Below are 27834 nucleotides of genomic sequence, written 5' to 3'. Positions count from 1 at the left end.
AGGTAACAAAATAATTCTAAATCCAATTCAAAGAATAAAATCATTAGCCAATCACATACAATATCAACAATTCAGAGATCAAGGAATTTAAGAATATTTACCTGGAAATGAAAAATACACACAGCGATCGTGCGGGAGATCTGTCTACAGATTCCCCGAGCTTCTTGCCAACTTTCCTTAAATACCCAGACAGAATAGACATTGTGTACCAAATGGTATTATCCTTTGAACAATGAGAATTTGGGGGTGAATGGGTTCTTGACTTCCTGGGGTTTAAACTTATCATACAGGAGATCATTTAAATTGTAGGTCAAGAAGGGGGATAGACCTCCAGAATTATGCAGTATTTGGCAAAGACCTTATAACTGTTACCATTAGTTTTATCAATATGGGAAAGAGACCACTATACCAATCACACAGAGACCTCTTAAATGATATCAAACACATACAGTTGCATTCTTTGTTTTCATGGTATTTGTTATATTTTACATATAAATCTTGTGTCTTTGTGTTGGTCCAGAGCTGATGAAGGGGAGAAGGGGGAGAGAGAAGAGGGGGCAGCAAGGTGATTTGCAATTTATCACACTGTGGTGATATTCAGGTGAAGATTTCAGCTTTGTAAAACATTGCAAAAGCAATTTGCAATTTATCACATGTGGTGATATTCAGGTGTAGATTTCAGCTTTTGTGAGAGAGTTCTATGATGTTGATTCTCGCAGAGCTCTTTGACTTTTACCGGAAATGGCGCCTTTTGGGTGTAGACATCCTGGTGCCAGCCTTACACAAATATGAAAGGTGTGTTGTTGACTTACTGTAGTACTGATACAGCTAAATGCTTCTGTGTTACTAATTTATCATTCAAAATTTCAATTTTAAAAACAAGTGCAATACACATCCTATGTATGGTCAGGTCTACAGAAAGTATTTCGTTTTTCCACATTGTAAATATGGATCTTGTATTTCATTCCACATTCCAAAAACCTGTTGTGGAAGAAATCTGTGGACTAAAAGCACTTCTCTATAATAACAAGGGTGATATTTGTCAACCTTTAGGAAATACAGACCATCAATCCTCACACCAGTGTGGGACATGGGTTTGAGACCTTCTTTTTCCAAGCACATTCCAATGTTAACATCATCAATAGGCAACAGAGTAACATTGTAAGACTTACTGTAGATTGTTCTGGCTGTAAAGCCGGAAAGAAGAAATCCTCCTCCACTACATTATGTTGGATACCAACCAGATTCCTGTACCTGCACTGGGATGAAGTATTAACTTGCAGGGTGTCTTATAGGCCTAGCATTCTCCAAGAGTTGCCCTACAAACAGATGTTTATTTCCATCATTGTCTTTTAGACATTGAAGATACTCCACCATATTAAACATGCTGGCAAAAACATCATCACCATTTAAAAGAAACCTGGCATGTGGGCACCATTTATCCATCCACTGTAAGAACAGGATCTGCTTCAGTGTGAAATTAAAGAATGAATCATTGAAGTCCCACTGTAAAATGTCTTGGTTCTCACGGTTCTCAAATTTCAGCATTTTATTTAATCTGAGCTTCTCCAAACCAGTTCTACTGGTCCCAGTAATGAAGACTCGACGGATCCACACATCTTTGTGTTGTCATTCTTTAGCCCATGTTTTCCGCAGAACCACTCATCTTTCATAATTCTCTGGAGAGCTCTTGATGACCAGTAGAAGGAAGACATCTGCAGGGTTCTGGGGGACTCCACACTTATTAGGGACATCTAGAAGCATGGGAAACTCCCTACAGTGTGTAAAGCAAGAAGTCTTGGATATGATTTGGCAGTGTAGAAAATCCAGTCACATTAGAAGTAGACACATTCTGCACACAACTTGGAGACAAAGACTGGAGAGCTGCTGATTAGAGCAAATGAGCTTGGTGATAGAGTCTTTTATATAACTCTCTGCTTGTAATGATCTGGAAGGAAGTCACGAGAGCTGGGTCTAGGTGCGCCTAAGGAGTTTAATGAGAAATAAACAAGTACAAAATAATGGAAATACACAGGAACAAAATAAAACATCCAGGATGGGAAACAAGAACATGAGGAAATATCTACGAAGGGCACTGGTCATACACAGGAGTTCAAAATACAAAACAACTGACAAAGAACAAGCAAACAACAGGGCATTATATACGCAAAGACTAATGAGTTAATGAAACACAGGTGAGGACAATCAAGGACAGCTGGCAGTGATGAAGGCAGGGAATTATGGGAAATGTAGTCTGGGAGGAACAGATGACAGGGAAGAAACACAAGGCAAACAACAGTGAATCATGACACTGCTGTTGTTTTCAAAGGTCATATTATGTTCAGGTCAATTACTCTAAGGATGACCCAGCACATAATGCCCATAAGAAGAACAACAATCATCTCCACCCTTTGAATTTTCATCTTAATATCTGTTTAATGAGACACAGCACACAAAATAGTTAGCTAAATACAAAGGTACAGCAGAAAAAACAAAAACAAAACAGTTTTGACATCGATATGTCAGCACAAATCTGGGAGCATGCTAGTTGTATCAAATCATATCATTTGAAGTATGAGGACTAAAAAAGATTTACGACAGCATTTTACACAGCATCCAACTAGCTTAGGGTGACCATGCATCCTCTTTTTCCTGGACATGTCCTCTTTTACAGACCTTAAAAAAGCATCCGGCAGGGATTTCTACATTTGCGAAAATGTCCGGGATTTGGCTTTAGTTGCATTATGATGTGCATCTGGTCTAATACTTCATTGTGTGTGCATGCATATTTGCATTGCTTTAACCCCTCTTTGTAAGTCCCACCTTCTCGCACACCAATTGGTCGATTATAAGAGACTTGCAGCAACTATTGGCCAAATTCCTGCCTGTCAATCTATCCGCGAACGCGCAAAGCGCTGTTGTGTTCGGCATCAAACAGTAGCTTGACAGTAGCAGCAAATGACAGCCGAGTGGAAACAATGCCCAAACGAAAGTGCAAATTTACAAAAGATTTGTACAAAATAATCCCATCCAGGTCCAGATCCGTGGGAAGCAGAATGTATGACATGTAAAGCTGGCACTTATGTGTCAGTTACTAATAAAGGTGCAAGTGATTTAGAAGCACACATTAGCTATGCGAAGCATAAAGGGTCAGCAAAAGGTGAAAGTTCATCAGGTAAATTAACGGACTACTTTTTGCGACCATGTAAAATTTTTATCACATTGTTTCATTTTCCATGGCCATTCAAAATAATAGTAATAGTATATGAAGGTACATTCATGGCGTCATATATTTTATTTTAGTACCTTGACATTCAAAAGAATGTTGAAAATTTTTATTTATTTATATGTTTTTACGTTATGCTAATACAGTGTCTTTTTCACTGTATTAAAGTTTGCATTCATAGTAACACTGTTTTTTGTAGTAATCAACATTATGCCACAAATGCTGTCATCTGAGCTGAACTTGTTTTGAACCCGGAATATTCCTTTAAAGGTGCATTCAGTAACTTATTGTTTGTGTCATCTTGGACTTACAGTGACACCTAGTAGTGTGGATACAACATCATTCAAAATCAATAGTTTTCAGTTACAGATGCCATTGTAGAAATTCACTAGTCACAATCAGCCATGGTTAATTTAATCCAAGAGTTAGTGTCAAAAACAAGACTTTCTGTCACTCACTCGATGTGTCGATGTAGTGACACTGGGGGTCACCCTTGGGAGCACCTCAGATCTTTGAGAAAAGGCCAATGAGAAATGGCGAGTGGAATTTGCATGCCACTCCCCCGGACATACGGGTATAAAAGGAGCTGGCTCGCAACCACTCATTCAGATTTTTACTTTGGAGCCAAGCAGTTGTGTGTCAGCATGCTGTCTTCCACTACCGGTCCATTCACCTCCCAAGAAGCGTTTGCTGTTGGATATACGGCGCATTCCAGTGGCTTTTCTCTCCTTCTGCACAGATCTGTGCAGATTACGCCCCTGGGCGCTTTGACAGCGCTAAGAGAGTTTATATTCCTGCAAAGAGTATATTTTCTCTATTAGAGCAAACTCATTGACGTGAAAGTCTTTTTAAAGACGTGTCTTTTTCAAGATGCCTTTCTGTCTTTGTGTGATTCCTGGATGCGGTCACTATCTCTCTGCTTCCGACGGCCACGGGTGCTGCCTCACGTGTCTGGGTCGTAATCACACTGAGGCAGCATTCGTGGATGGTTCATGTCCTCATTGCGAGAATATGACCATGGCAATGTTACGGTCGCGGCTTTCCTTCTTCCGGGGGAAAGCCACTCTAGCCTCCCCCCGCATCGTGCCTTCTACCTCCGGATATGAGGCCAGCCTGGCTGGCGCTGGAGGTGATTTGGGGGCTTCAATGGGCGTGGCTCCGCCGGGTAAATCCCCGCAGACCTCCCATTCCCCAGCACGCTCGTTTGCCCCCGGCAAGTTCCGAGAGGAGACCAGCTTGCCCCAGGGCCAGCTTAGTGTCCCTTTCGGAGCTCTGGAGTGGGATGAGTGCTCGATCGCTGCATCGGAGAGCATACTGGCGATGTCGGACACCGAGTACTCGACTGGGCTGCCACCTTCGGGTTGGGCCGCCCAGTCTGAGGCTGACGGCGAGATGACTGCCATGCTTGCCCGGGCCGCCGCATGTGTCGGGTTGGAGTGGAACCTTCCACCCTCCCCTGAGCCCTCGCGGTTAGATGATTGGTTCCTGGGTTCGGAGCGCCGCTCACAGCCACAGATGATGAAAGGGTTTTACAGCCCTTACTTCATCGTACCGAAGAAAGGCGGTGGGTTGCGGCCAATCTTGGACCTGCGAGTTCTGAACCGGGCCTTGCACAGACTCCCGTTCAAGATGCTGATGCCAAAGCACATTTTGGCGTGTGACCGACATCAAGATTGGTTCGCGGCGGTTGACCTGAAGGACGAGTACTTTCACATCTCAGTTCTACCTCAACACAGACCCTTCCTACAGTTTGCTTTCGACGGCCAGGTGTATCAGTACAAGGTCCTCCCTTTTGGCCTGTCCCTGTCCCCTCGTGTCTTCATGAAAGTCGCAGAGGCAGCTCTTGCCCTGTTAAGGGAAGTGGGCATCTGCATACTCAACCACCTCAATGACTGGCTAATTCTAGCTCATTCTCGAGAGTTGCTGTGCGCACACAGGGACCTCGTTCTCAGGCACCTCAGCCAGCTAGGGCATCAGGTCAAATGGGAAAAGAGCAAGCTCTCCCCGGTTCAGAGCATCTCTTTTCTTGGCATGGAGATAGACTCAGTCTCGATGATAGCGCGCCTCACGAGCGAGCGCACGTGGTCGGTTCTGAACTGCCTGAAGTCGTTCATCCAGAGAACAGCGGTTCCACTGAAACACTTTCAGAGGCTCCTGGGGCATATGGCATCCTCGGCGCCGGTCATGCCACTAGGGTTGATGCATATGAGACCGCTTCAGCACTGGCTTCAGACTCGAGTCCCGAGATGGGCATGGCGCCATTGCACACATCGCATGGCCATCACGCCGATCTGCCGCCACTTGTTCAGCCCTTGGACAGACCTTGCATTTCTACAGGCAGGAGTACCCCTACAGCAAGTGTCCAGGCGTGTCATCATTACGACAGACGCCTCCAAGTGAGGCTGGGGCACCGTGTGCAATGGGCACGCAGCCACTTGCTCCTGGACAGGACCGCGACTGTGTTGGCACATCAACTGCCTCGAGTTGCTGGCAGTATTGCTCGCACTGCGGAGGCTTTTGCCATTGATCCAGGGCAAGCATGTGTTGGTCCGGACAGACAACACAGCGACAGTAGCGTATATAAATCACCATGGCGGCTTACGCTCACGTCGCATGTTGCAACTCGCCCGCCGTCTCCTCCTATGGAGTCAGCAGCGACTGAGGTTGCTGTGGGCCACTCACATCCCGGGCAACCTTAACGCCACAGCGGATGCGCTGTCGCGGCAGGTGATGCTCAGGGAAGAGTGGAGACTCCACCTCCAGGTGGTCCAGCTGATTTGGAGTTGGTTCGGCAAAGCACAAGTAGACCTATTTGCCTCTCGAAAAACCTCCCACTGCCCACTCTGATATTCTCAACGAGGGCCCCCCTTGGCCCAGATGCGCAAGTATGTGTTCCCCCCAGTGAGCCTGTGCAAGGTCAGGCAAGGACACTCCATAAGGAGTCTTGTGGGCACTGGCCCATGGCACCTCTCTAGCAGACATCTGCAGGGCAGCAGGCTGGGTGACACCCAATACCTTCATGAGATTTTACAATCTCCAGGTTGAGCCGGTTTCATCCCATGTTCTGTCAGGTACGAACAGGTAAGTTCGGGAATACGGACAGCTGGCCGGGTGTATCGCTTGCATATAGCACCTTTCCCCTCCAAAGAGGTGAAGATGTGCACTTCTTTTCCCATGTGAATTCATGAACCCTTGAACCCTGGATGTCCTTCCTCCCTAGCCCTGTGGCTCCCGAATTCAGCAGAGGAATTCACAGCCCGAACCAGTACGTGTGCTAATATGCCCTTACTGAGGTAGGTGCTCCACAGGCGCTGGTTACTCCAGTAACCCCCTGTGATGTATTTTCCGCAGTACGGTCAGCCCTCTCTATCCCGGTCCCCGTGTTTGTAGAGCTCCTTTTCAGGCAGGACCTACCACCGCGCCTCTTCCATGTGCGGCTCTGAGCCCACATGACGTGCTTGCCACATGTTACCTCCCCTCCAGGCAGGATGTGGTCTCTGCAGGGTCTTTTCCCCCTGAAAGAATAGGATAGGAAAAGAACACCTTCCCCGGCGCATATATTGAGCGAAAAAGTCGAATAACTGAATACTCTGTGAAGAGAAAACATTGAGAGAAAAGGCCACGGCTGGCACATCTACACAACGTAGAGTGAGTGACAGAAGGGGAACGTCTCAGTTACTGTTGTAACCTCTGTTCCCTGATGGAGGGAATGAGACATTGTGTCCCCCCTGCCACAACGCTGTACTACCCGCTGAAATGGCCGGGATCCTGTCTCGGCTCCTCAGCACAAAACCTGAATGAGTGGTTGCAAGCCAGCTCCTTTTATACCCATATATCCAGGGGAGGGGCATGCAAATTCCACTCGTCAATTCTCATTGGCCTTTTCTCAAAGATCTGAGGTGTTTGGGGCACCCCAGGGCGACCCCTAGTGTCACTACATCGACGCAACTTCTCGTTCCCTCCATCAAGGAACAGAGGTTACGACAGTAACCAAGACTTTACTGAAATTAAGCAAGTAGTATTCAGCTGGTCATGTGATTCTAAAATGGTAGCCCCCATGAGGTTGCCCCTGACCCATATAGAATAAAACAGCTTTTATAAGGTTTCTGATATGACTAGAATCACAAAAATGAAAGGGAGTGGTTACAGTGACACCCAAATGACCAAAACGGCAAATGCGAGTGGGGTGGCCAATGGGGTGGCACCCCTGGCCATCCTCTTGCTCCATCCCTGATCCTCCACACTCCATTTTGTGCTCTAGTAGTAATTTAATAATAAACTCATTGGTTGTATAGATATGAATGGTGATGACACGGCAAAAAAGTCACACCCAGAAAGCATGGTAAACGAGACAAAGTTTAACGCCAGTGTCTGCAGAGTTTTTAAAATAAAATAAAATAAAAATTTTCAAGACCTGAACAAATGAAATTAATACCGTATCCTTATACCAAAACAAACACACACAATCTCAAAATGCATCATGTATCACAGACACTTACTTAAACAGGCAGGGGCACACATTCAACATGGCCTTAACATTGCTTTTCAGTAAAATAGGGTAGGCTATATGCGGATGGCCGCCTCGGTGTGGAGCGCTTCTATTGTTTTGTTATTTTTGTTTGTTTGTCATGTGTATAGTAATCTTTTTTTAGTCAGTTTTACCAGAGACAAACTGATAAACATTCGACAGCATACACCAGTCAATCTTTTCCAGGACTTTGAATATTCAGACGTTTTGTTTGACATTTTAGGAGGCTAAACGATGTGTTGTTTAAACATACTATGAGAGGCAGGCAAGGGAGACTAGCAGGAGCGCTCGTCAAAATCCGTCGGAGGGGATTTCGAACAACGCTGCCAAGCATTCATCTAGCGAATCTCCGCTCTCTCCCTAACAAAACGGATGAACTACATCTCCTCACCCGCACAAACAAGGACTTTCAAAACTCTACTGCCTTGTGCTTCACAGAAACCTGGCTGAGTGAAGCCATTCCAGACAGGGCGTTACATCTGCCGGGCTTTCAGCTGTTCAGAGCGGATCGCGTCACGGAGTTAACGGGGAAAACGAGAGGTGGTGGATCATGCTTTTACATCAATGAAAGTTGGTGTACAGACGTAACAACGTTAAAGAAGATGTGCTGTCCTAATTTGGAAGCGCTCTTTATTAACTGTAAGTCTTTCTACTCGCCACGGGAGTTTTCCTTGTTTATTTTGGTGAGTGTGTATATCGCTCCAAATGCGTGTTTGAATGCCACACTGCAACAGCTGGCTGATCAAATCACAGACACGGAACAACGATACCTGTACTCAGTTATTATTATTCTTGGGGATTTTAACAAAGCAAACCTCACACGTGAACTGCCCAAATACAAACAGCACATTACATGCCCCACCAGAGACAGAAATATACTGGATCATTGCTACACAACAATAAAGGATGCATATTGCTCTGTCCCTAGAGCAGCTTTAGGACTGTCTGATCACTGTCTGGTTCATCTTCTTCCAACCTACAGACAGAAATTAAAATCTGCTAAGCCTGTATTAAGGACTGCAAACAGATGGACCAACGAAGCAGAGCTGGAACTACAAGCCTGCATGGCTGCAGTCTGGACGAGCTCACAGATATTGTTACATCATATATCAGTTTTTGTGAGGATATGTGCATTCCTACTAGGACTTATTTAACATTTAACAATGACAAACCATGGTTTACATTGCAACTCAGGCAGCTTCGTCAGGCCAAAGAGGATGCTTACAGGGGTGGGGATAAAGTCTTGTACAATCAGGCCAGGAACACAATGAATAAGGGAATCAGAGTGGCTAAAAGAAGATACTCTGAGAAGCTGAAAAACAAGTATTCAGCTAACGACCCTGCATCAGTGTGGAGTGGCATGAAACAACTTACGAATTACAGGACTCCTGTCCCCAACCCTGTGGTGGACCAACAACTGGCTGACGACATGAATGTGTTCTACTGTAGATTTGAAAGGCCCAATCTCACACCCCACACCCACTCTGACCTTCACTTCACACAAACTCCAACACCTCCTGTAACCCCCCTACTTCTACTCAACCTGCACTTAAGATCTGTGAAGATGATGTGAGCCGTGTCTTTCGACAACAAAGGATAAGGAAAGCACAGGGCCCAGATGGCGTTTCACCTGCATGTCTTAGATCCTGTGCTAACCAGCTGGCCCCCATCTTCACACAGATCTTCAATATATCACTGGAGCAGTGTGAAGTCCTATGCTAATTCAAACATTCCACTATCATCCCCATCCCAAAGAAACCAAAAATCACAGAACTTAATGACTACAGACCTGTCACCCTGACGTCTATGGTCATGAAATCATTTGAGAGACTGGTGTTGGCCCATCTGAAGAACATCACTGGACCCTTTCTAGATCCCCTTCAATTTGCTTATCGAGCAAACAGGTCTGTGGATGATGCAGTCAACATGGGATTGCATCATATCCTGCAACATCTGGACAGACCAGGGACATATGCAAGGATCCTTTTTGTGGACTTCAGTTCAGCTTTCAACACCATCATCCCAGTTATACTCCAGAATAAATTACACCAACTCTCTGTTCCCATGTCTATCTGTCAGTGGATTACCAGCTTTCTGACGGACAGGCAGCAGCTTGTGAAACAGGGGACACTCACTTCCAGCATCTGTACAATCAGCACTTGTGCCCCCCAGGGATGTGTACTCTTCCCACTACTCTTCTCCCTCTACACCAATGACTGAATCGCCAAGGACCCCTCTGTCAAGCTCCTGAAGTTTGCAGATGACACCACTGTCATCGGCCTCATCTGAGTTGACGATGAGTCTGCATACAGAAGGGAGGTTAAACAGCTGGCTGTCTGGTGCAGTCAAAACAACCTTGAGCTGAACACGCTCAAAATGGTGGAGATGATTGTGGACTTTAGGTGGAACACCCCAAAATACCCCCCTCACCATTCTAAACAGCTCTGTGGCAGCAGTGGAGTCATTCGGGTTCCTGGGTACTACCATCTCACAGGACCTGAAGTGGGAGACCCACATTGACTCCACTGTGAAAAAGGCCCAGCAGAGGTTGTACTTCCTTCGCCAGTTGAGGAAATTCAACCTCCACAGGCGCTGCTCATACAGTTCTACTCAGCAGTCATTGAGTCTGTCCTCTGCACTTCAATAACTGTCTGGTTTCGTTCAGCTACAAAATCAGACATCAGAAGACTACAAAGGACAGTTCGGACTGCTGAGAGGATTATTGGTTTCCCCCTGCCCCCCCCCCTTCAAGAACTATACACTTCCAGAGTGAGAAAAAAGGCTGTAAAAATCACTCTGGACCCCACTCACCCTGCCCACTACCTTTTTGAACTGTTGCCTTCTGGCCAATGCTTCAGAGCTCTGAGCACCAGAACCGTCAGGCACAGGAACAGTTTTTTTCCCTCAGGCTATCCATCTCATGAACAGTTAAATTGCCCCATTGAGCAATAACTATGTGCAATACACAGTTTAGTCTTTCTTATATTTATCCAATACATCCAACCTCTTCTGCCATTTCATTCCTCTGAAGAAAAAAAAAACATAACAGAATTGTATTTACACTGTACATAACAGATTGTATTAGATTTGCACTACCCGTGTGTATGTGTGTATGTATGTGTGTGTCTGTATGTATGTGTATAATTATTTTTTATTTTTTATTTTTTATTATTATCTATGTCTTGCTGCTGTTTTTGTATTGTTTTTGTATTGTTGTACACTGGAAGCTCCTGTCACCAAGACAAATTCCTTGTATGTGTTAGCATACTTGGCAATAAAGCTCATTCTGATTCTGATTAAGACATGTTTTCCACAAATATATCATATTAAAATTGGTTTATGTACCATTATATAAATAAATACAAATTAGAGGTCAACCGATATTGGATTTTGCTGATACAACAATGTGTTGTGGCAATTAATCTGCCAATAGTTTTTAAAATTGGTAGCCTGTATTAAATGTTCTTAGTCTATCCTTCCTGTGATGGGGAGGGCAAGACAGAGGCTGCAAGAGTCCAAACTTAATTAAATTGTAGATGCAGTTTATGGTGCAACCAAAATACCAATAACCAGGGGAAAAAATATTTTATTCATAGCGCTGAACTTTTAACTTTAAAGGCTGAAATACATCGAGGACTCTTATTTTGAAATGTTTGCGCTTCACTGCTTTCAGCTGCTCATTCAAACAGATAAGGGGAAAAAAATTTGCTCTCCTAAAACAATCTACAATGTATTACAATATAAACATTTAAAAGTAAAAATTGTCATATTTCATCAACACTATATCATCATCATCATCAACAGCTGATCATTAGTAATTGCTTGTCATACATTTCTGATATGGCTTAATGATTGTGAACTGCTCTGCAACAGCTGAAAACACTCACAAGCCCCCACGTGCTTGGAGAAAAGACAACAGTGCCGCGTTTTCACTAAGAATGACCCAGGGCATGCATTTATTTAATTGACATTTGATATTCACATTAGGTCATATCACGATTCCTGTTTTTCTGCCCCCAAATTCAAGACTTAAATTATAATTAAGACTTTTGCTGTATCATTTAAGATATTGTTACTTCCATGTGGATGTGTGTTTTTTATTTATTTTATTTATTTACTTTTTGGTGCTGTTGTGGCACTGTTTATTACCTTGAATTTTCGAAAACTGAATGTAGGTACTTTTAAGGATCGCCGTGAATCCTGAATGCAGCTCACAAATGGTCAAAACACTAAATCGACTTGAGCACACATTTGAGCCATCAAAGAAATGAAGCAAAGCTGTTTTACTGTGTTGAACTGGTTTATTTTTTTAGAAAATAAAAAATATTCTTGATGAGGAGGGCACATCGTCATTTCCCTTATACGTTATACATTGTTTTTCACGAAAAGCAGCCGGATATGTCAGTCGACATATGCGAGGAGAATGACAGCTAATGTCGTTAGCTAACGTTAACGTTACCTAACTTAGCTAAAGTTAGATTAATGTTAATTATCAATGATAACTTCTGCAGTAATGTTATTTGTTTGCTGTCATACATTGATTATGATAAAATTGTATTTGGACTAATGGATAACTACTGTAACATTAGTTAACGTTACTTACCTCAAACGATGTTGTGTCCTCAAAATGCCTTGGTGTTTCGGATGTAGGAGGGGGATTTGACTGACTGGGAGTGAGAGATGCTTTGCCGAAGCAACGGCGCAAAACACAACGTTAGAGGTATTTTATGTTCTTATGAGAAGTGTAAAAATATTTTCGGTTAATTATGAAACTGTGGCAGGACAAATTACACTGTGGCGGGACACTGGGATTACTTTTATGGTCCCTTTACGTGGATTTTGGAGCATCGAAATGTTGCCACCCATTCACTTCCATTGTGAGGAACTACAGAGCTGAAATATTCTTTTATAAATCTTAATTTCTGTTCTGCAGAAGAAAGAAAGTCATACACATCTGGGATGCCAGGAGGGTGAGTAAATCATGAGAGGGTGACCATTTTTGGGTGACCTATTTCTTTAACACTGTTTCAACAGTGCACCTATATCAAAACCTTCATAAGAACAGATAAGTATGAGACTAAATAAAATATTCAATATAAACCTGAATTGATTTAGTTTTCAATTGGGTGATGTGTGGGTTGAGGCAAATTATTGCACAAATATCAGGGGTGTAAAGTAACGAATTACAAATACTCTCGTTACTGTAATTAAGTAGTTTAAAAAATGTATACTTTTACTTGAGTACAGTGCTGTAACTGTAATTTTAATGTACTATTTTTCCACCCTCTGTGTTCACTACTTTCCTGTCCTGATTTTATTTTTATCTATCAACATGATTGGCTAGTGAGTGTCTTGTGACTCCTGTCAAATCAAATCACACGTAAAAAAATTGAACGGCAGCTGTAGATCTGGCGCCAACTGTTATGAATGTGGAGGATGCCTTAAACACATTTCAACACCTGAACATCACGGCCGCACCCGAAAGGGATTTTTGCAGTGAAAAAGGCCAATTGCTTGACTGTCATGTGAGTTTAACTTGCTCAAGCCAGATATCAGCATTAATCCTGCCTCTAATTTTAAGAAACATTTCGAGTTAAATTTCATATTTCTGCTTACTAGATTCTGTGTGTCTATAATGTAGCCTGTAATTTAGCTATCTATCACTGAGATTATTGGGTTGATGTGAGAGATTAAGGCAATGTTATCAATAGGGCTGGGAAATAAAACAATTTTGATGTTTATCTGAAAAGAAAAAGAGAGAGAGAGAGATGTCCTCGATATCAATGATAAACTTTTGAGTAATTTTTTATACTTAGCCTATGTTCTGCATCTAGACCAGGGGTGTTCAATACATCAATCGCCATAAGACAGCCACTGGTTGGTTGATCTAGATAAAATATAAAATATTTAATTTTTATTTCCTGATGTCTGTAGCTGCGTGCTGTTTGATTGACAGGCAGCTAATGTTTGTGCGCTATTGCGGGTTGCGCCAATGCCCGTCATGGTGAAGCATTAATGTAAACCAGTGGCGGGCCGTGCATTTTAGGTCCAGGCCTTCAGTGTGATTCATGCCATTAAGAAAACACAGTTTCACAATGAATAAGACACCCTATGCCTTTGGGCATCATACATCATGTCGCAGCTAACTAATAATACCAATTGACATTTTAAAAACACATCCATGCACGAAAGCCAGAACTTAAAAGGGCACTTAATGCTCAAGCAAGCCTAATTTTAACTGCAGCATGACTGTTTTGTGAAATGAATGTCTCACGAACAGACATTCAAAAATCATAATTTTTCACATGAATCTACCAAGGAGGTCTATAATACCTGGAAAAATCTATCTAATAATATTTGCAATTTAAATATTGCTTGCAATATATTTCGTTTCATCAGGGTACATGGTTATGCTGCATTCCTTTCAAGTTGGATGTGGGATATTCCTACTTGATATCTTCGACCATAAATGCATTCCATTCCCAGATATTTGGAAGATGACGTTTAAGGAAACAAAACTGCAATGCTCCCATTAGCTTGACTCTCATTAGAGACGTCTCCTAGCAACCCAACTGATAAACAATGCTGCAGCGCTAGCATTTGTGCTTCAGGTGTACAATTACCAAAAGAAATGATAATGTTTTATACACCTGTTTCTACAGGCGTTTGTTAAACAAGCTTTAATATCATGTAATATGGAAACGAACTCATTTATCGATATTACTTAATAAAGTGAATGTTTATCACTTACTTTGTATATCTCCCTGAGTGTCGACATGTTTGTGTGATGTCATGCACCTGCATCTCGGTGAAATCGAAGTTGAGAATTTCTGCAGGAGCCTACAAGTTGTAAAATCCGACTTTCCGAGTTGAATGGAATGCAGCACTACTTTTCAAAACTTGATCCGACACTGAATGCTCAAGCAGATTAATTTACACTTAGAAAACTCCTGATGTTGCTATAACAATGCAAAAAGCACTTACCAATCTGCTTGAAGTGAAAATCAGTCCTCCTTTCCTGATTAATAAATTCAGCAATCACACGGTCATACAGAACGTCTCGTGTCTTTAAATCCAAAAGGATCTCTTTCTTAATGGTGATAGCGGCTGTGATGACAGCCGACTCTTCAGCAAGATCTCACGCTCTTCGCTTTCAAATTACGTGATTCTCTATTTGTTTGTAGATTAATTAAGAGTGGAAAGCGATTAAAAATACAGAGGCAAAAAGGTGATTGAAAATGAAAGGATGAAAAATATTTATTTATTTGGCATGTTAGGCCAGCAGAGAAGGCTTTGCTGGCCCTAAGAATTCGCCACTGGTTGAATGCCACTTTGGTGAATAAAAGTAACAATTTCTTTCCATAAGAGCAACATTTTTACATTATTCCAAACTTTTGGGCACCAGTGTATATGGTAATCAATTAAATTGCACTTGACCGTACAGTCTACAGTAGGCATACAGGAACACTGAATAAATGAAAAGAAACCAGTTTCTAATGGGTTCCCGTCCTCATGAACGTTAAATTCTAAATGGTGTAATGCATCTAAAAATCTATACGTATATTATTTTAGGTATATTTTCTTTTGTTGTCTGTATATTGTGTACAATGTGTGTATTATTTAATATGGATATTGTGTATTACATGTACATATTGTTCAGTGAGTGTTGTGTATTCTGTATATATTGTATATTATCTTGTAATTACGTGACCGCAATTCTGATGACTGCAATGTCTGCAGAACTGCACTAATAAAGTGATTTGATTTCCAAAACTCTTTTATTCAAGTTAAATTCATTCAAACTTTAAAATCAATTAATCCGCTGGTTTTGTAGAAGCTACATTTGAAGCAGTTTAAAAATGTCTGTCAACAAAAACATCCTTTTGATTGAATACCCATGTATACAATTGAAGGTCTACTCTGCACCCTGTGAAAACAAGCAACATGCTTGGTTGGGATTTTCATAATGTTTAAATTCTTCAGAATTACTTTAAAAAAGTGCAGCCAGTGGCACTTGTGATGGTTCGAATGCACGCACTAACAATGGGGTAATAAAGCATGTACTTATGGTGACAGAATTCGTCCGTGCCACTCCTGAAAGTATATCGCGACAAAGTAGTATTAGGAGAAAAAAATACACATAAAATACAAAAGCGAACACCTAAATAAATCACTAAACACTAATGAATTATCAAGCCCCTTGCAGATTCTCGCACCTTTACACGCAACAACTGAACCAGAGCCCCTTTTTACTGACTGCACTCTATTTCCCGGTCAAAGAGCTGTCACTCAAAAACTCACCAGCCAATGTTAGCCCCGCCCACATAGTTTGTGCCAGAACTGCGAACGAAAACTCAGGGAGCTTAAATGGAAACTTTGGAAGCGTGACTGAAAACGCGAGCAGCGCATTCGTAAAACCTGATCAGCAAACGCAAGCAGAGAATATCGTTACCAAAGGATGCTGTTTATTTGAAGACTAAGGTTACATTTGGACCTTGATTTTATTTTTTTCTGTTTCAGATTTTTTTCATTCTCAGTTTATATTTTTATCAATTTCTTGAAAAGTTACATTCAAAACAATTGGCAAAAATCTAATCAGATAGGAAAGAGGACATAATAATATCTCGAATGCGTATTGGACATACTGCACTTCATTATTATCGCTTCATTGTTGGTAAACATGAGTCTGGTATTTGTAATGCTTGTGGTTCTCCAGAGACTGTGGAGCATGTGCTTTTAAATTGCACAGCATATGAAAATGCAAATGAATTCTCTCCCATGCACCCACTCACACATACACCACGAACACACACCTACACTCATTGTAAATGTTTGCTGTGGAAATTGTGTTTGTTTGATTTATGGGATTGTTTAATTGTTTGGTTTTGTCAGTCATTGTTTAGTATAAATGTGTTAATGAGTTGAGTTACAGACATTGATATCCCTTAATGGTCATTATCCTCCTTTGTTTTAAAGAGATTTCTTTTAAGTGACAATTCCCCAGAACTCAACCAATGTCACTTTCATCGCTGTAACTGGTGGCTTGTTTAGAACTATCCTGGGCAAAAGATTTATTTTAACAGGCCAAATTCTGTCTGGTGCCCGGTTTATTTGTTTAATTATTATTATATAAATTATTATTATATAAATTGAATTATTTATTTAAATTTAGTTTGGGGGCAGCCACCGTTACATATTCCTATCATCCTACAGAATTTGTTTTGTTTTTGGAAATCTCAAATAAAATTTGCAATAAACAACCTATATAATGATCTGTGAATTCACAAAAGCCTGTCTTTGCCACAAGGCAAAGCCAGCATCTTTAGCTGAGAGATCATTACATATAGTACTGCTGATGGACATATCCTTCCAGGGAACATTTTGATTCTGACTGACCAGAATTCTGAATTGACACGGGAAGAAAAGTGCAATACACTGTAATATATATAGCAGTTGGAAATAATAATTTAATTGAGAAATCTAAAGAGGTAAATAATTATTTGGGATGCATTCTCTCTCATTTTTCAAAATTACGTTTATCTCATCTATCTAACATTTACATAGTGTACATGTTTTACAGTACATCTTTGTTCATACATTTATCAGTAAGAAGGCTGAATGCACCTGCTTGTTTTGACTTGCAAATGCTCTAGTTTATTCATCCCCACTTTTATTATTTATTTTCCTTGTATGTTAATATAAAACAAACATTTGCATCCCTGCATCCTGGTTATCATTGCCACCACCTCCTGTTTCCTGGTTAAAGTCAGTTATGAGTTGCCATAAGAGGTATTGCACTGTAAAAAAAATCCTGTTGTTTCTACCAAAAAACTGTTTGGCAGCCAGAATAATTATGTTAAAAAAAAAAACAGTAAAAATGTAAACAACTTTACAGAACAAACTGTATATTTTACAGTTTAAAACTGTTGTAATTTACATGACCACGTAAAAAAAAAAAGAAAAAGAAATTGTTACATTTACAGTAAAACAATGTCATAAACTGTATATTAGCCTTCTGAAACAGTAAAAATCAGCTTTTTACTTTATAAGGTATTTGTTAGTCACCTACAAAAAAGCACATGATGACATGAAGTTCACCAACAGTGGCTCTTCCAGGAACAATGACCAATAAATATGTAGAGACAGTGCTCAATGTCACTCACACAAACACTAAACACCATCAGGGTAACACATGTGAAATAAAAAGAATGTAATAAACATTAAATAAACTACATTAAATATAAAACAGAACATCCCAATGTACATAACTGATATTAAAAATAAGAAGAAACATAACTATTCCCATAAAATATAATGAAATGTAATGGGTTATGCAGGGAATTGTGGGAACGCCCGATTACTGCTTTTACTTTTTGCAGTAAATTATTGTTAAAATTACAGTAAAAAGCAGTAAAACATAATGTACTTTTTTTTAACCATTAATTATACAGGAAAATCATACTTTTTCAATCTAAAAAAATTACATTTTTACAACATTTTATTGTAAAAACTACTGTATTGTCTTTTAAAATATATTAAAAAATTTTACTGTATATTTTACAGTTAATATTCGTTAATCAATTAACATTTTATTTCTGTAGCATTTTTACAGTCTTTTACTGTTAAAATTACAGACATTTTTTACGGTGTGGGTAACACTTAGGCCTCTTCTGGCAAACACAACAACCTATTTCAGTAGCATCACATGTCAAACAAATTAAAGCAGTAAGTTGAGACTGTTAATGGTGAAGTAAAGCGCTGAGGAACTGCTTATTTGCAAAGCTAATTATATTGCAGCCTAGTTCAAAACGTGAAAATAAGTTATTTTGTTCCTCCATTAACTTTCTCTTTCAGAGAGAGTTGGTTCTGTCTACATTTTAAATGTGGATCTTGTATTTCATTCCACATCCAGAATATTTGGTGTGGCAGAAATATGTGGACTAGAAGCATTTTTCTATAAAAACAAGAGTGATATTTGTCAATCTTCAGTATATTCAGACCATCAGTTCCACACCTAAGTGGGATGTGGGTTTATGGTCTGCCTTTACCAAGCACATTCTTATATAAGCATCATCAATGGGCATCAGACTAACAGAAAGAGACATTTTGTAGATAGTTCTGGCTGTAAAGCTGGACAGAAGAAAGCCTCCACCAGTAAAGTATGGAGGATATCTATCAGAGTGGTGTACCTGCACTGGGACATAGTATTTGCTTGAAGAGTGTCTGAACGGTCTTGTATTCTCCATGAGTTGCCCTACATACAAATGTTTACTTCCATTATTGTCCTTCAGACCTTGAAGATACTCCACCATATTAAACGTGTTGGCAAAAACATCATCATCACCATTTAAAAGAAACCTGGCATGTGGGCACCATTTATCCATCCACTGTAAGAACAGGATCTGCTTCAGTGTGAGGAATCATTGAAGTCCCACTGTTAAATGTCTTTGTTCACACGGTTCTCAAATTTCAGTAGTTTATTCAATCTGAGCTTCTCCAAGCCAGTTCCAGTGGTTCCAATAATGAAGACCCGACAGTTCCACACACCTTTGTACCGCGCGTGCAGCTTTAGGTGGTCCGAGGAATTTACATGAAGCGCATCGCGGTTACACTCTTCAATAAAACTAAGGCAGTACAGAGAAAATATCAGCGAACCCAGCAAGAAACAGCTGTGAAGAAGCACTTTGAATGTTTATTTCCTGGCCAGGTATGATATTAACAGTTCATGTTCGCTTATCATGTAATGAACATGTGCTTGAAGTGTGCATGAAGAAATTTTTAAAATTGAAAAATGATTTTACATTCCAAGATTTTCTCATTGAAGGTAAGTAGCTTGTGCTACTGCTTAAAAATGTGCTGTAGACAGTCATGTAGCAACAATGCTTTAGACATAAGCTGACATCAGAATTCCACATGACTTGTCTCCAAGTTTCAAAGCTGTGTTGTTTGTACTTGATAAGTTATTAAGGTTTGACTTAAATATGAACAAATAAATTAAAATGTGTATGTTCATGCCATTGATCAAATTACTTTTCAGTTAAAAGCAAATTCGGGCTTGCAACAAGTGCAGCTCTTCAAGTCTTGGATAACACAGACACCAATGTAGAGGAGGACATCTTCCACAAATTGATTGAAGGCAGTCCACATTTATGCTTAACTGTAAGATGTCCAGAAGAAAATCTTTCTGCTGGCTTGCCTGATGGTAAATAAATAACACATTCTTTCAAGGGCTTCAGTGTAACAATCTTCTGGGGACAAAAGAAAATGCGTTTGGGACAGAGAGGCAAACACAGAGTTACACTGGTTGGGCATCCTTAGTTTTACTATTATTATTGTTGCTGTTGTTGTACTTTGATTTGTAATAGAATATTCTTGCCTTATGGCAGCAAAGAAGACTCATAGATGTTTAGGATGGTTGTCTAAATGGTGTATCTGCAGCTCTGTTTGAAATAATGCCTTTACAGAAAACATGAAAATTATGTTTTGTTTTCTCTCTCAGAGTTTTCACCCACAACATCCTCAACCCCCAGCACATGCACTGATACTCTTTCACTCTCTTCAACTGACCACGAAGAGACAGAGAGGGCAGGGCAGAATCAATCAGCAAGTACTAGCAGCAGAGAAACCATAGATGCTGAAAAGGCAAAACGGGTATTTATACATATGTTTTTCCTCATGGTTAATTTGTCCATGTAATACATCACTTTCATGATTTTATTAGTCATAAGTAGTCACCTGTATTGTGATTGTTTAATCAGATTGTCCAAGATGCCCTGGAAAAACAATCTGGTGGTGAGGAAGTGCTTGAAAAATACCAGATAACCAAAACTTTAAAGCACAGCACCAGATGGCAGCTTGTTAATATTTTTATCAGTCACATGACAGAGATTCATGGGTAAGATTTCAGTGTACAGATGCAAGAAACAAACACTGCTGCCCATACAGGCTTTGTATCAACTCATGTAGAAAATAAGATTTTTAAGTCTAGCTGCACATATTAACCTCACTGGATTTTTATTTATGTTATAGGAGGATCCCCACCCGCAAGCAACGGGAGACTTATGCCTTGGGCATTGTTTCTCTTTTTCCTGTTCTGAGAGACCCATTTTCAACAAAGGGCTATTTAATAATCACATGTTAATGTACTTGTGTAACAATCTAGTTGTGCATGTATGATATTTTCAGTACCAATTTTTTGCTTTAGAGGACTGTGTTGTAGTTGATGTTCTGTATTGTGGTATGATGCAAAGTTCAGAGCTTACAAAAACATTTTCACTTGTCTTTCTGACAGGAACATTTATATGATCTGGACAAGGGAACAGGGTTCATCTCCTGGCGCCTTAAAACTTTGTCAAGGAAGAACACAAAACATGTGGTCATAGTAATTATCAGACCATTTACCTGAACTCTCTGTCACAAATAATATCCAACCTCATTCGCACATTCATGATTTCTTAGTTTATCAAACTTCTCACATGCATACACTATCCATTTTGGAGGTAAAGTATTAATAAAATCCTGAGTAGCCTCTCATATATCTTGAAATATGCTTAATCATTAGGTAAATTAGGTAAAAATCAATCAGGACTTTGCTCTGCTGTTCAATGCCAAAACATCCAATAAGTTGCTTGAGAGGTGGGAGACAGCATTCAAGCACAAGATCATCAACGAAGCCAAGTCTCTTACTTTGACAGCAGAAATTCAGTGTCTTCTCAGTGCAGCTGGGGGACAAGGATCTGAAAACGGTAGACATGATTTGTGATGATGTCATAGTTTCAGATTTGGTCTGGCTTCTTGCGTTTTTGTGAGCACTAAATATGTATATATATATATATATATATATATATATATATATAGATAGACAGATAGATAGATATTTTTTATTTTTTTATTATTATCCTAAACCCCCCATCCCCCCCACTATGACCACTCCTTCAGATTGGGACAGTGACAATTAATCTGTCCTGATACTGTTGCATCTCCTGCCACCTTCTTCAGGGAGGAAGAAGACTAAGATCAGTCCAACAGAGGCTGTTGATAGGCTTGTGCATTTCCATAAGGTAAAACTCACAATACTGTTGTGAAGTCTTTGTGAATTTTAATATTATTATTATTATGGTTGTAGATACTTGAAGAAATAGTTCACCCAAAAATGTAAACTTGCTGATTATGTACTCACTCTCAGGTCATCCATGATGTGACTTTCTTTCTAAATTCATGCTCTGCAGGTCAATACAACGCAAGTGAACGGTTGCCATCACTTTGAGAGTCCAAAAGTTACATTTTGACAGCGTCACAGTAATCCACACGACTCCAGTCAATCAAGTAATTTCTTCTGACATGAATCGATACGTTTTTGTGAAAAACAAATTGCTAATCAAAATGTTTTTAACTTTAAATTGTCAGCTCTTTGAATCTGTTCTTTTATTACTGTGACGCTGTCTAAATGTACCTTTTGGACTCTCAAATTGATGGCACCCGTTCACTTGCATTCTATTGACCTACAGAGCTTGAATTTCCTTGTAAAATTCTTTGTTTGTGTTCAGATGAAGAAAGAAAGTCACATACATCTTGGGTGGCCTGAGGGTGTATCAGCAAATTTTCTTTTTTGGGTGAAATATTCCTTTTATGAAGTTGTCCTGTCGCAGTAATACACAAAGAAAGATACAAACTGGTTTTATTTTGCACATATTGAATTAAGAAGGTTTGATGTGTTTCTTAGTTATGATTATAGCACATTTTTCATCAGCGAAGTCTGAATAAGTTCAGGACCAGATTTCATGGATTTCAGATTTCATCGTTGCACATCGTAATTGGTTTCTTTTTATTTTGTTTAATCTAATTTTTATTGTTGCTGTTTTTTTGTTTTGTTTTTTTTAGTCCCCCACCAGTATTGAAGCCCATCTCAGTGGGAGGGAGGGCTGCCAGCCATATCTATTGGCATTAGGAAGGATCAAGGGCAGGATCGACAAATTCTGCATGGTTGTGGATAAATACCTCATCCCTTGCGCAGGAACTAGCTCCTTGAGTGCTATAGATGAACTCTTCAAAGTCCATTGTGTGTTCAACCTGTCGTATGAGGAAGCCCTTGTCAACATCTTTACTTTCCTGCAGACTACAATCTACAACATTGATGCTGGTCTTACCAGTGAGTCTCCCAGAGTAAAGGAATTGCTGCAAAGCTTTTAAACTAGGTTAAATGTTAAAGTGTTTCTGTTGTCAAAGTCTGCATGCAAATAGCCACTCTTTGATATCTCATTTGAGAGTCACACACAGTTTCTATCCTTCGTTAAAGTTTAAGTTATTATGTGCTCAAGGTGGCTGTAGCCGACAGTTTTGCACATATTCTGGTTTCTGAAAACATTTGAATAGTATTCATTTTGCTGATGCCAGTCCAGCTGTTGATTCATCATCTAATGAACAGCCAGTTCAAAATGTTGATTTTAATCAGTCAGGTTCTGTGTTTGTCAGAGAAAGTGATCCCCAAGTTGCCCCCACTGCCCCACTGTTGAGAAAAATGACTCCCCTTCCAGGAGAGAGACGGCGGATATATGTGCCTCCATTGTGGCCAAATTACAGTGCAGTGGAGTGGTCAATAACCTGGTATCATCAGTTGTTTCAGAGCTTGAGGAACTCACATTGGAACTGCATAACCAAACTCACCAACACATAATGTCTGTCATTCCTCTTAATAACCCTGCCAGATCAGCAATGGAAGATAGTTTAGGACATTTTGAAAATCCCTTTTCCTTGTTTAACACAGAAACTAAAAGATCTAAATATTTTATGGACAAATGGGGTGTAGTTGAGCCAGTAGAAATTATGCTTGGCATGAAATACGACATTAGGAGAAACAAAAAACAGGATTTTATGATCAGGTCCCAGTAAAAGATACATTTGTGTTTGTCCCAGTTTTGGAAACAGTAAAATGTATGTGTCAAAATGTAGATGTATGTACACTGCTGAGAGAATTTACAGAAGGTAGAAATCACATTTTGAGGACTTCTGTGATGGAAGTTTCTTCCAGAGTCATCCATTGTTCTCAAAACATCCCAGTGCTTTACTGGTGCAAACCCTCTTGGCTCTAAACGTGTGGTACACAAGGTTGGTGCTCTTTATTTTGTGCTGAGAAATGTACCTCCAGAATTTTATTCAAGACTTGAAAAAGTATGGATTTGATGACACTAGAGACAGATGGTATTGAACTATAGTTTATGGAGTTTATGGTACAATATGTCAAGTAATTGGAGACAACTTAGGGATGCACTCGATCCTCGGGTTCACAGAATCATTAAGTGGTCATTACTTTTTCGTTTATGTTTGACTGAAAAGGCAGATGTACAGTTTGTTTACAGTGAGGATGATTTTAGGGTTATTTTGCGTGATTGTACAATTTATGAACAGCATCGCAGTGAGTTGGAATTTGACCCTCAACTCAAGTCAACACATGGCCTCAAAAGAAATTCAACACTCAATAGTCTACAGTATTTTCATGTGTGCCACAACTACCCTCTAGATTTGAAATGAAACAGTAGTTTCAAATTTGAAATGAAACTACTGTTGTAATATCTTTCAGATATGTTTGTATCACAGTGTGAATTGCTCTCTAGAATATATTTATATGATTATGGATATTTTGAGAGATAAAATCGTTTTACAAAGGTGAAGTTGGAGCACAGTGGAAATAGCTTAGGGCTCAACTCTATCCAGGCACTCTGTCTTATCAAAAACATTCCATTACTGTTTGGTGATATTGTACCCCTTGGAGATAAAAATTGGCATTTGCTCCTTCTGTTACTTCAAATTCTAAATCTGGCCTTTTCCCCTTGTATTTCTGAAGGCATAACTGTCCTCCTAAAGTATTTGATAATTGAGCACCATGAATTGTTTAAAGAATTGTATCCACAAAAGAACTTGCTGCCCAAACATCATTTTATGATACACTACCCAGCCTGCATTTGCAAAATTGGTCTGTTGGTGTACATGTGGAGCATGAGGTTCGAGGCGAAGCATAACGTTTTTAAGAATACGCTCAAGAATTTCAAAAACATCACCAAATCTTGGCAAAAAGTCATCAGATGACAATAGGCTATCTTTGGGAAACAACACCATTGAGACAAGTTGAGTTTGAGCCAATGAAAACATTCTGTTGGGATGATATTGACAGTGGTGAAAAGTTGGCAGGAATGCTGCAGAATCCCATACAGACAAACATGCATTCCATGAACTGGGTTAAAATAGATGGGACAGAATATAGACAAGACCTGATTATATGCAAGCTCAATTATATTCCTGTTTTCAGTCAGATTCGGAAAATACTTGTCATTAACAACACTGTGTATTTTATTGTGGACAAACTTTTCACAGAACATTTCTCACAGCATCAACATGCATTTAAAGTACAGAGATACTGTGACTTGGGTGAACTTGTCAAAGCCAGTAGTTTGAAGTTCTACAGGCCTTTTGATCTACAGAGTCCATATGTGTCAGATGATGGTGAGTATATTGTACCTCCATATATGCTGGTTTACTGTTACATGTAAGATGTATCATGTTGAAAATAAAAGTTCAAACTGATACAGCAACTGATGCGTTGGGTGTTCTTTAATTACACACATTTTAAATGTATTTTTAGGCATACAGAGTGTAGATTACATTTAATTACCTCAATCTGCGTATTTATGAACACTATATTAGTGTTGAAAATAACTCCCTTAGTGTTAAGTTATTGACACCTCTAGTGTAGATTCAACACTTTGTGTAAATGGATCCTGTGAGGAGTAACAAAATGCACCAATGGTGTTAACAGTGAACACTTACAGTGCTTTTTTAACACTGCAAGTGTAGAAAAAATTAACACTACTTGGGGTACGTTTACACGACAATGATGTACTAAAAACAGAAAAGTTTTTCCTTTGCGTTTTTGAAAGGTTTCGCATACAGACGACAACGTTGTCAAAACGATCCCTGTTCACACTGATCCGCGAAAACGACTAAAAACGCTGTATTATGCATGCCAGGCCAGTAGTTGGTGATGTCACTTTGTAAAGACACTATGCGCCTGCGCACATAAGCATTCTTCCACAAAGCGGTGAATACAAACAATGAAGATGGAGAAAGCATCAGGCACGGACGATGGGGTTGCTTTATTACTACAATTACTTTGCTGGAGAAGCGTCAATAAACTCAAAATCTTGAGCAGCACAAACACAGTCCTGTAGTCCGCCATTGTAGTTTTGAAGTACTCGTGCGCATGCCTGTAGACTGAACTCTCAAGATTATTCAATAAACTCTGCTCATTTTAACCATCACTTCGTCTCCTGCCTTCTGTATTCTCCCTGCTGACTCTTGGGCTGGTAAGAGAGTAAGTTAACATACAAGCTGTTGATGTTGACTGGTTTTGGATATCAGACAGAACTCTGATATATGGATATCTTCTGAAGGAGAGAGAGGTCTTGTGTACACTGGATCTAACATGCATTTTCATGCCTCATTTCATATTCTAAGCATATCATTGAATACTGTACATGGCATCACATCTCTGTCTATATATACATAAGCGGTGGGTGAATGAATTGCAGGGTAAAGGTACATCAAATAAAATTAAGTAAATAAATAAATAACATTTAAAATACAAATACATTTTTCCCATGTGAAACCATACATTCATTTCAAGATTTTCAAATTGCAGGTTCTGCTTACTGTACAGTGTTCACACTCCATACAAAACACTCCAAATGAATAAATTGTTGATTATTGTTATTTGCACAGACACCAGTATTCATATTGATAATTATACATCTCAAATTGATGCCTATCAATCCATCATTCTTTATATAACACGTAATACGCATGCACATGACGTCATTGTTTTCACAAACAAATTCGTTTTTGTATGTTTACATGGAGATGATAACGGCATCGTTTTAAAAACTTGCACTTTGAAACCCGTTTTCAAAAGTTTGCGTTTCCAGGCCCCAAAACTCCGTTGTCATGAAATCGAACAGCCAAAATGCATAAAAAGTTTTCCGTTTTTAGTTGAAAACATTGTCGTGTAAACGGCCCCTAGTGTGGACCTATATAAACTCTGGATATGTGTTAATTTTCACACTGTGAGTATGAATTTAATGCTTTAAAATTTGCTGTGTATATGTGGGCAAAAGGAAGCTGAGAGGGTCAGTTTAAGAGTTGTCCTGTAGTGTCATCCCACTTAAGGTTTTGGACTACATGGAAGCATTCACGGTTTAACAGCTGATGGATGTTTCAAACCAAAGCATGTGAGCGGAGCGGCTATAATTTCACCTGAGCGTGAGCGCCTTTTTGAAGTCTCTGCTCCGCTCGCTCAACCCAGAATGCACTTCGTGATATGCTGGTTTGGGAATCTGCGAAATAAGCAACAGGCCTGAGGTTATGGAGCTCTAACATTGTTTTAGTGAAGTTGCAAACCTTATAACCTCAATAAATGCAAAGTATAAATCAAAGTTAAGAACGAGGAAATCAAAAGGGACCGTGAGAATTAGCAACTATTCCTTTTGGAGTAGTACATGTCACATTGCCAGAGAGCACGAGGATGTGCTACGCGAACATGGCAGTGCAGCAAAAGGTGAGCTAGTAGACTACACTACTATTAGATAAGTAAGGTATCTTGTTGTTTTGCCATCATGTCAGTGCAGCTGCCAGCTGCGAGCCCGGTTCTGCGGGGTTGCGAACGTTATAGCACCCTCAATTGAATATGAAAGATTAATAATACTGTATATTGGCAAAGCATTTTTCTTTGAATCCCGGCGAACACACACACAAAACCAATAAACATGTATGATGTTGCAGTGTCCTAATTTGCAGGCGCAGCATTCTGCATTCATGCCTCTATTGTACAATTGAGCATTTGATTAATAAAGATTTCCACTCTTGTATAGAGAATTTCATAGCGGAATTCAATCTCACTTAATCGACCAGCTTTCGATTTCTGCTTCGGGATAAAGTGGCACATAACTGCTGGTCAGTTTCCCAAAGCCAAATCCACACCTTAACAAGAAGTGAAACGTAAAAAATGACTTTGGATTAGTGGTTGCAGATAACA

The 27834-nt window shown here is 39.9% G+C and overlaps 1 protein-coding gene and 2 pseudogenes across 1 annotated transcript; 1 reads left to right on the top strand and 2 right to left on the bottom strand.

The window, feature by feature from the left end:
- Positions 1-912: 912 nt before the first annotated feature.
- Positions 913-5841, bottom strand: LOC127424080 (N-acetyllactosaminide beta-1,3-N-acetylglucosaminyltransferase 3-like; annotated as a pseudogene).
- A 12734-nt stretch (positions 5842-18575) lies between these two features.
- LOC127424079 (N-acetyllactosaminide beta-1,3-N-acetylglucosaminyltransferase 3-like) lies at positions 18576-19494 on the bottom strand (annotated as a pseudogene).
- A 26-nt stretch (positions 19495-19520) lies between these two features.
- On the top strand, positions 19521-22943 carry LOC127424078 (uncharacterized). The gene is made up of 8 exons (XM_051668858.1): positions 19521-19578; positions 19792-19956; positions 20254-20405; positions 20513-20649; positions 20784-20877; positions 21331-21499; positions 21753-21814; positions 22635-22943. The coding sequence occupies exons 1-8, from the start codon at positions 19521-19523 to the stop codon at positions 22941-22943; spliced, it is 1146 nt and encodes a 381-aa protein (XP_051524818.1).
- The last annotated feature ends 4891 nt before the right edge of the window (positions 22944-27834 follow it).

Source organism: Myxocyprinus asiaticus, chromosome 33 (assembly GCF_019703515.2).
Source record: "Myxocyprinus asiaticus isolate MX2 ecotype Aquarium Trade chromosome 33, UBuf_Myxa_2, whole genome shotgun sequence".
NCBI lineage: Eukaryota > Metazoa > Chordata > Actinopteri > Cypriniformes > Catostomidae > Myxocyprinus > Myxocyprinus asiaticus.
Note: the sequence above shows the minus strand (reverse complement) of the source record. Positions and strands in the feature narration are given on the sequence as shown.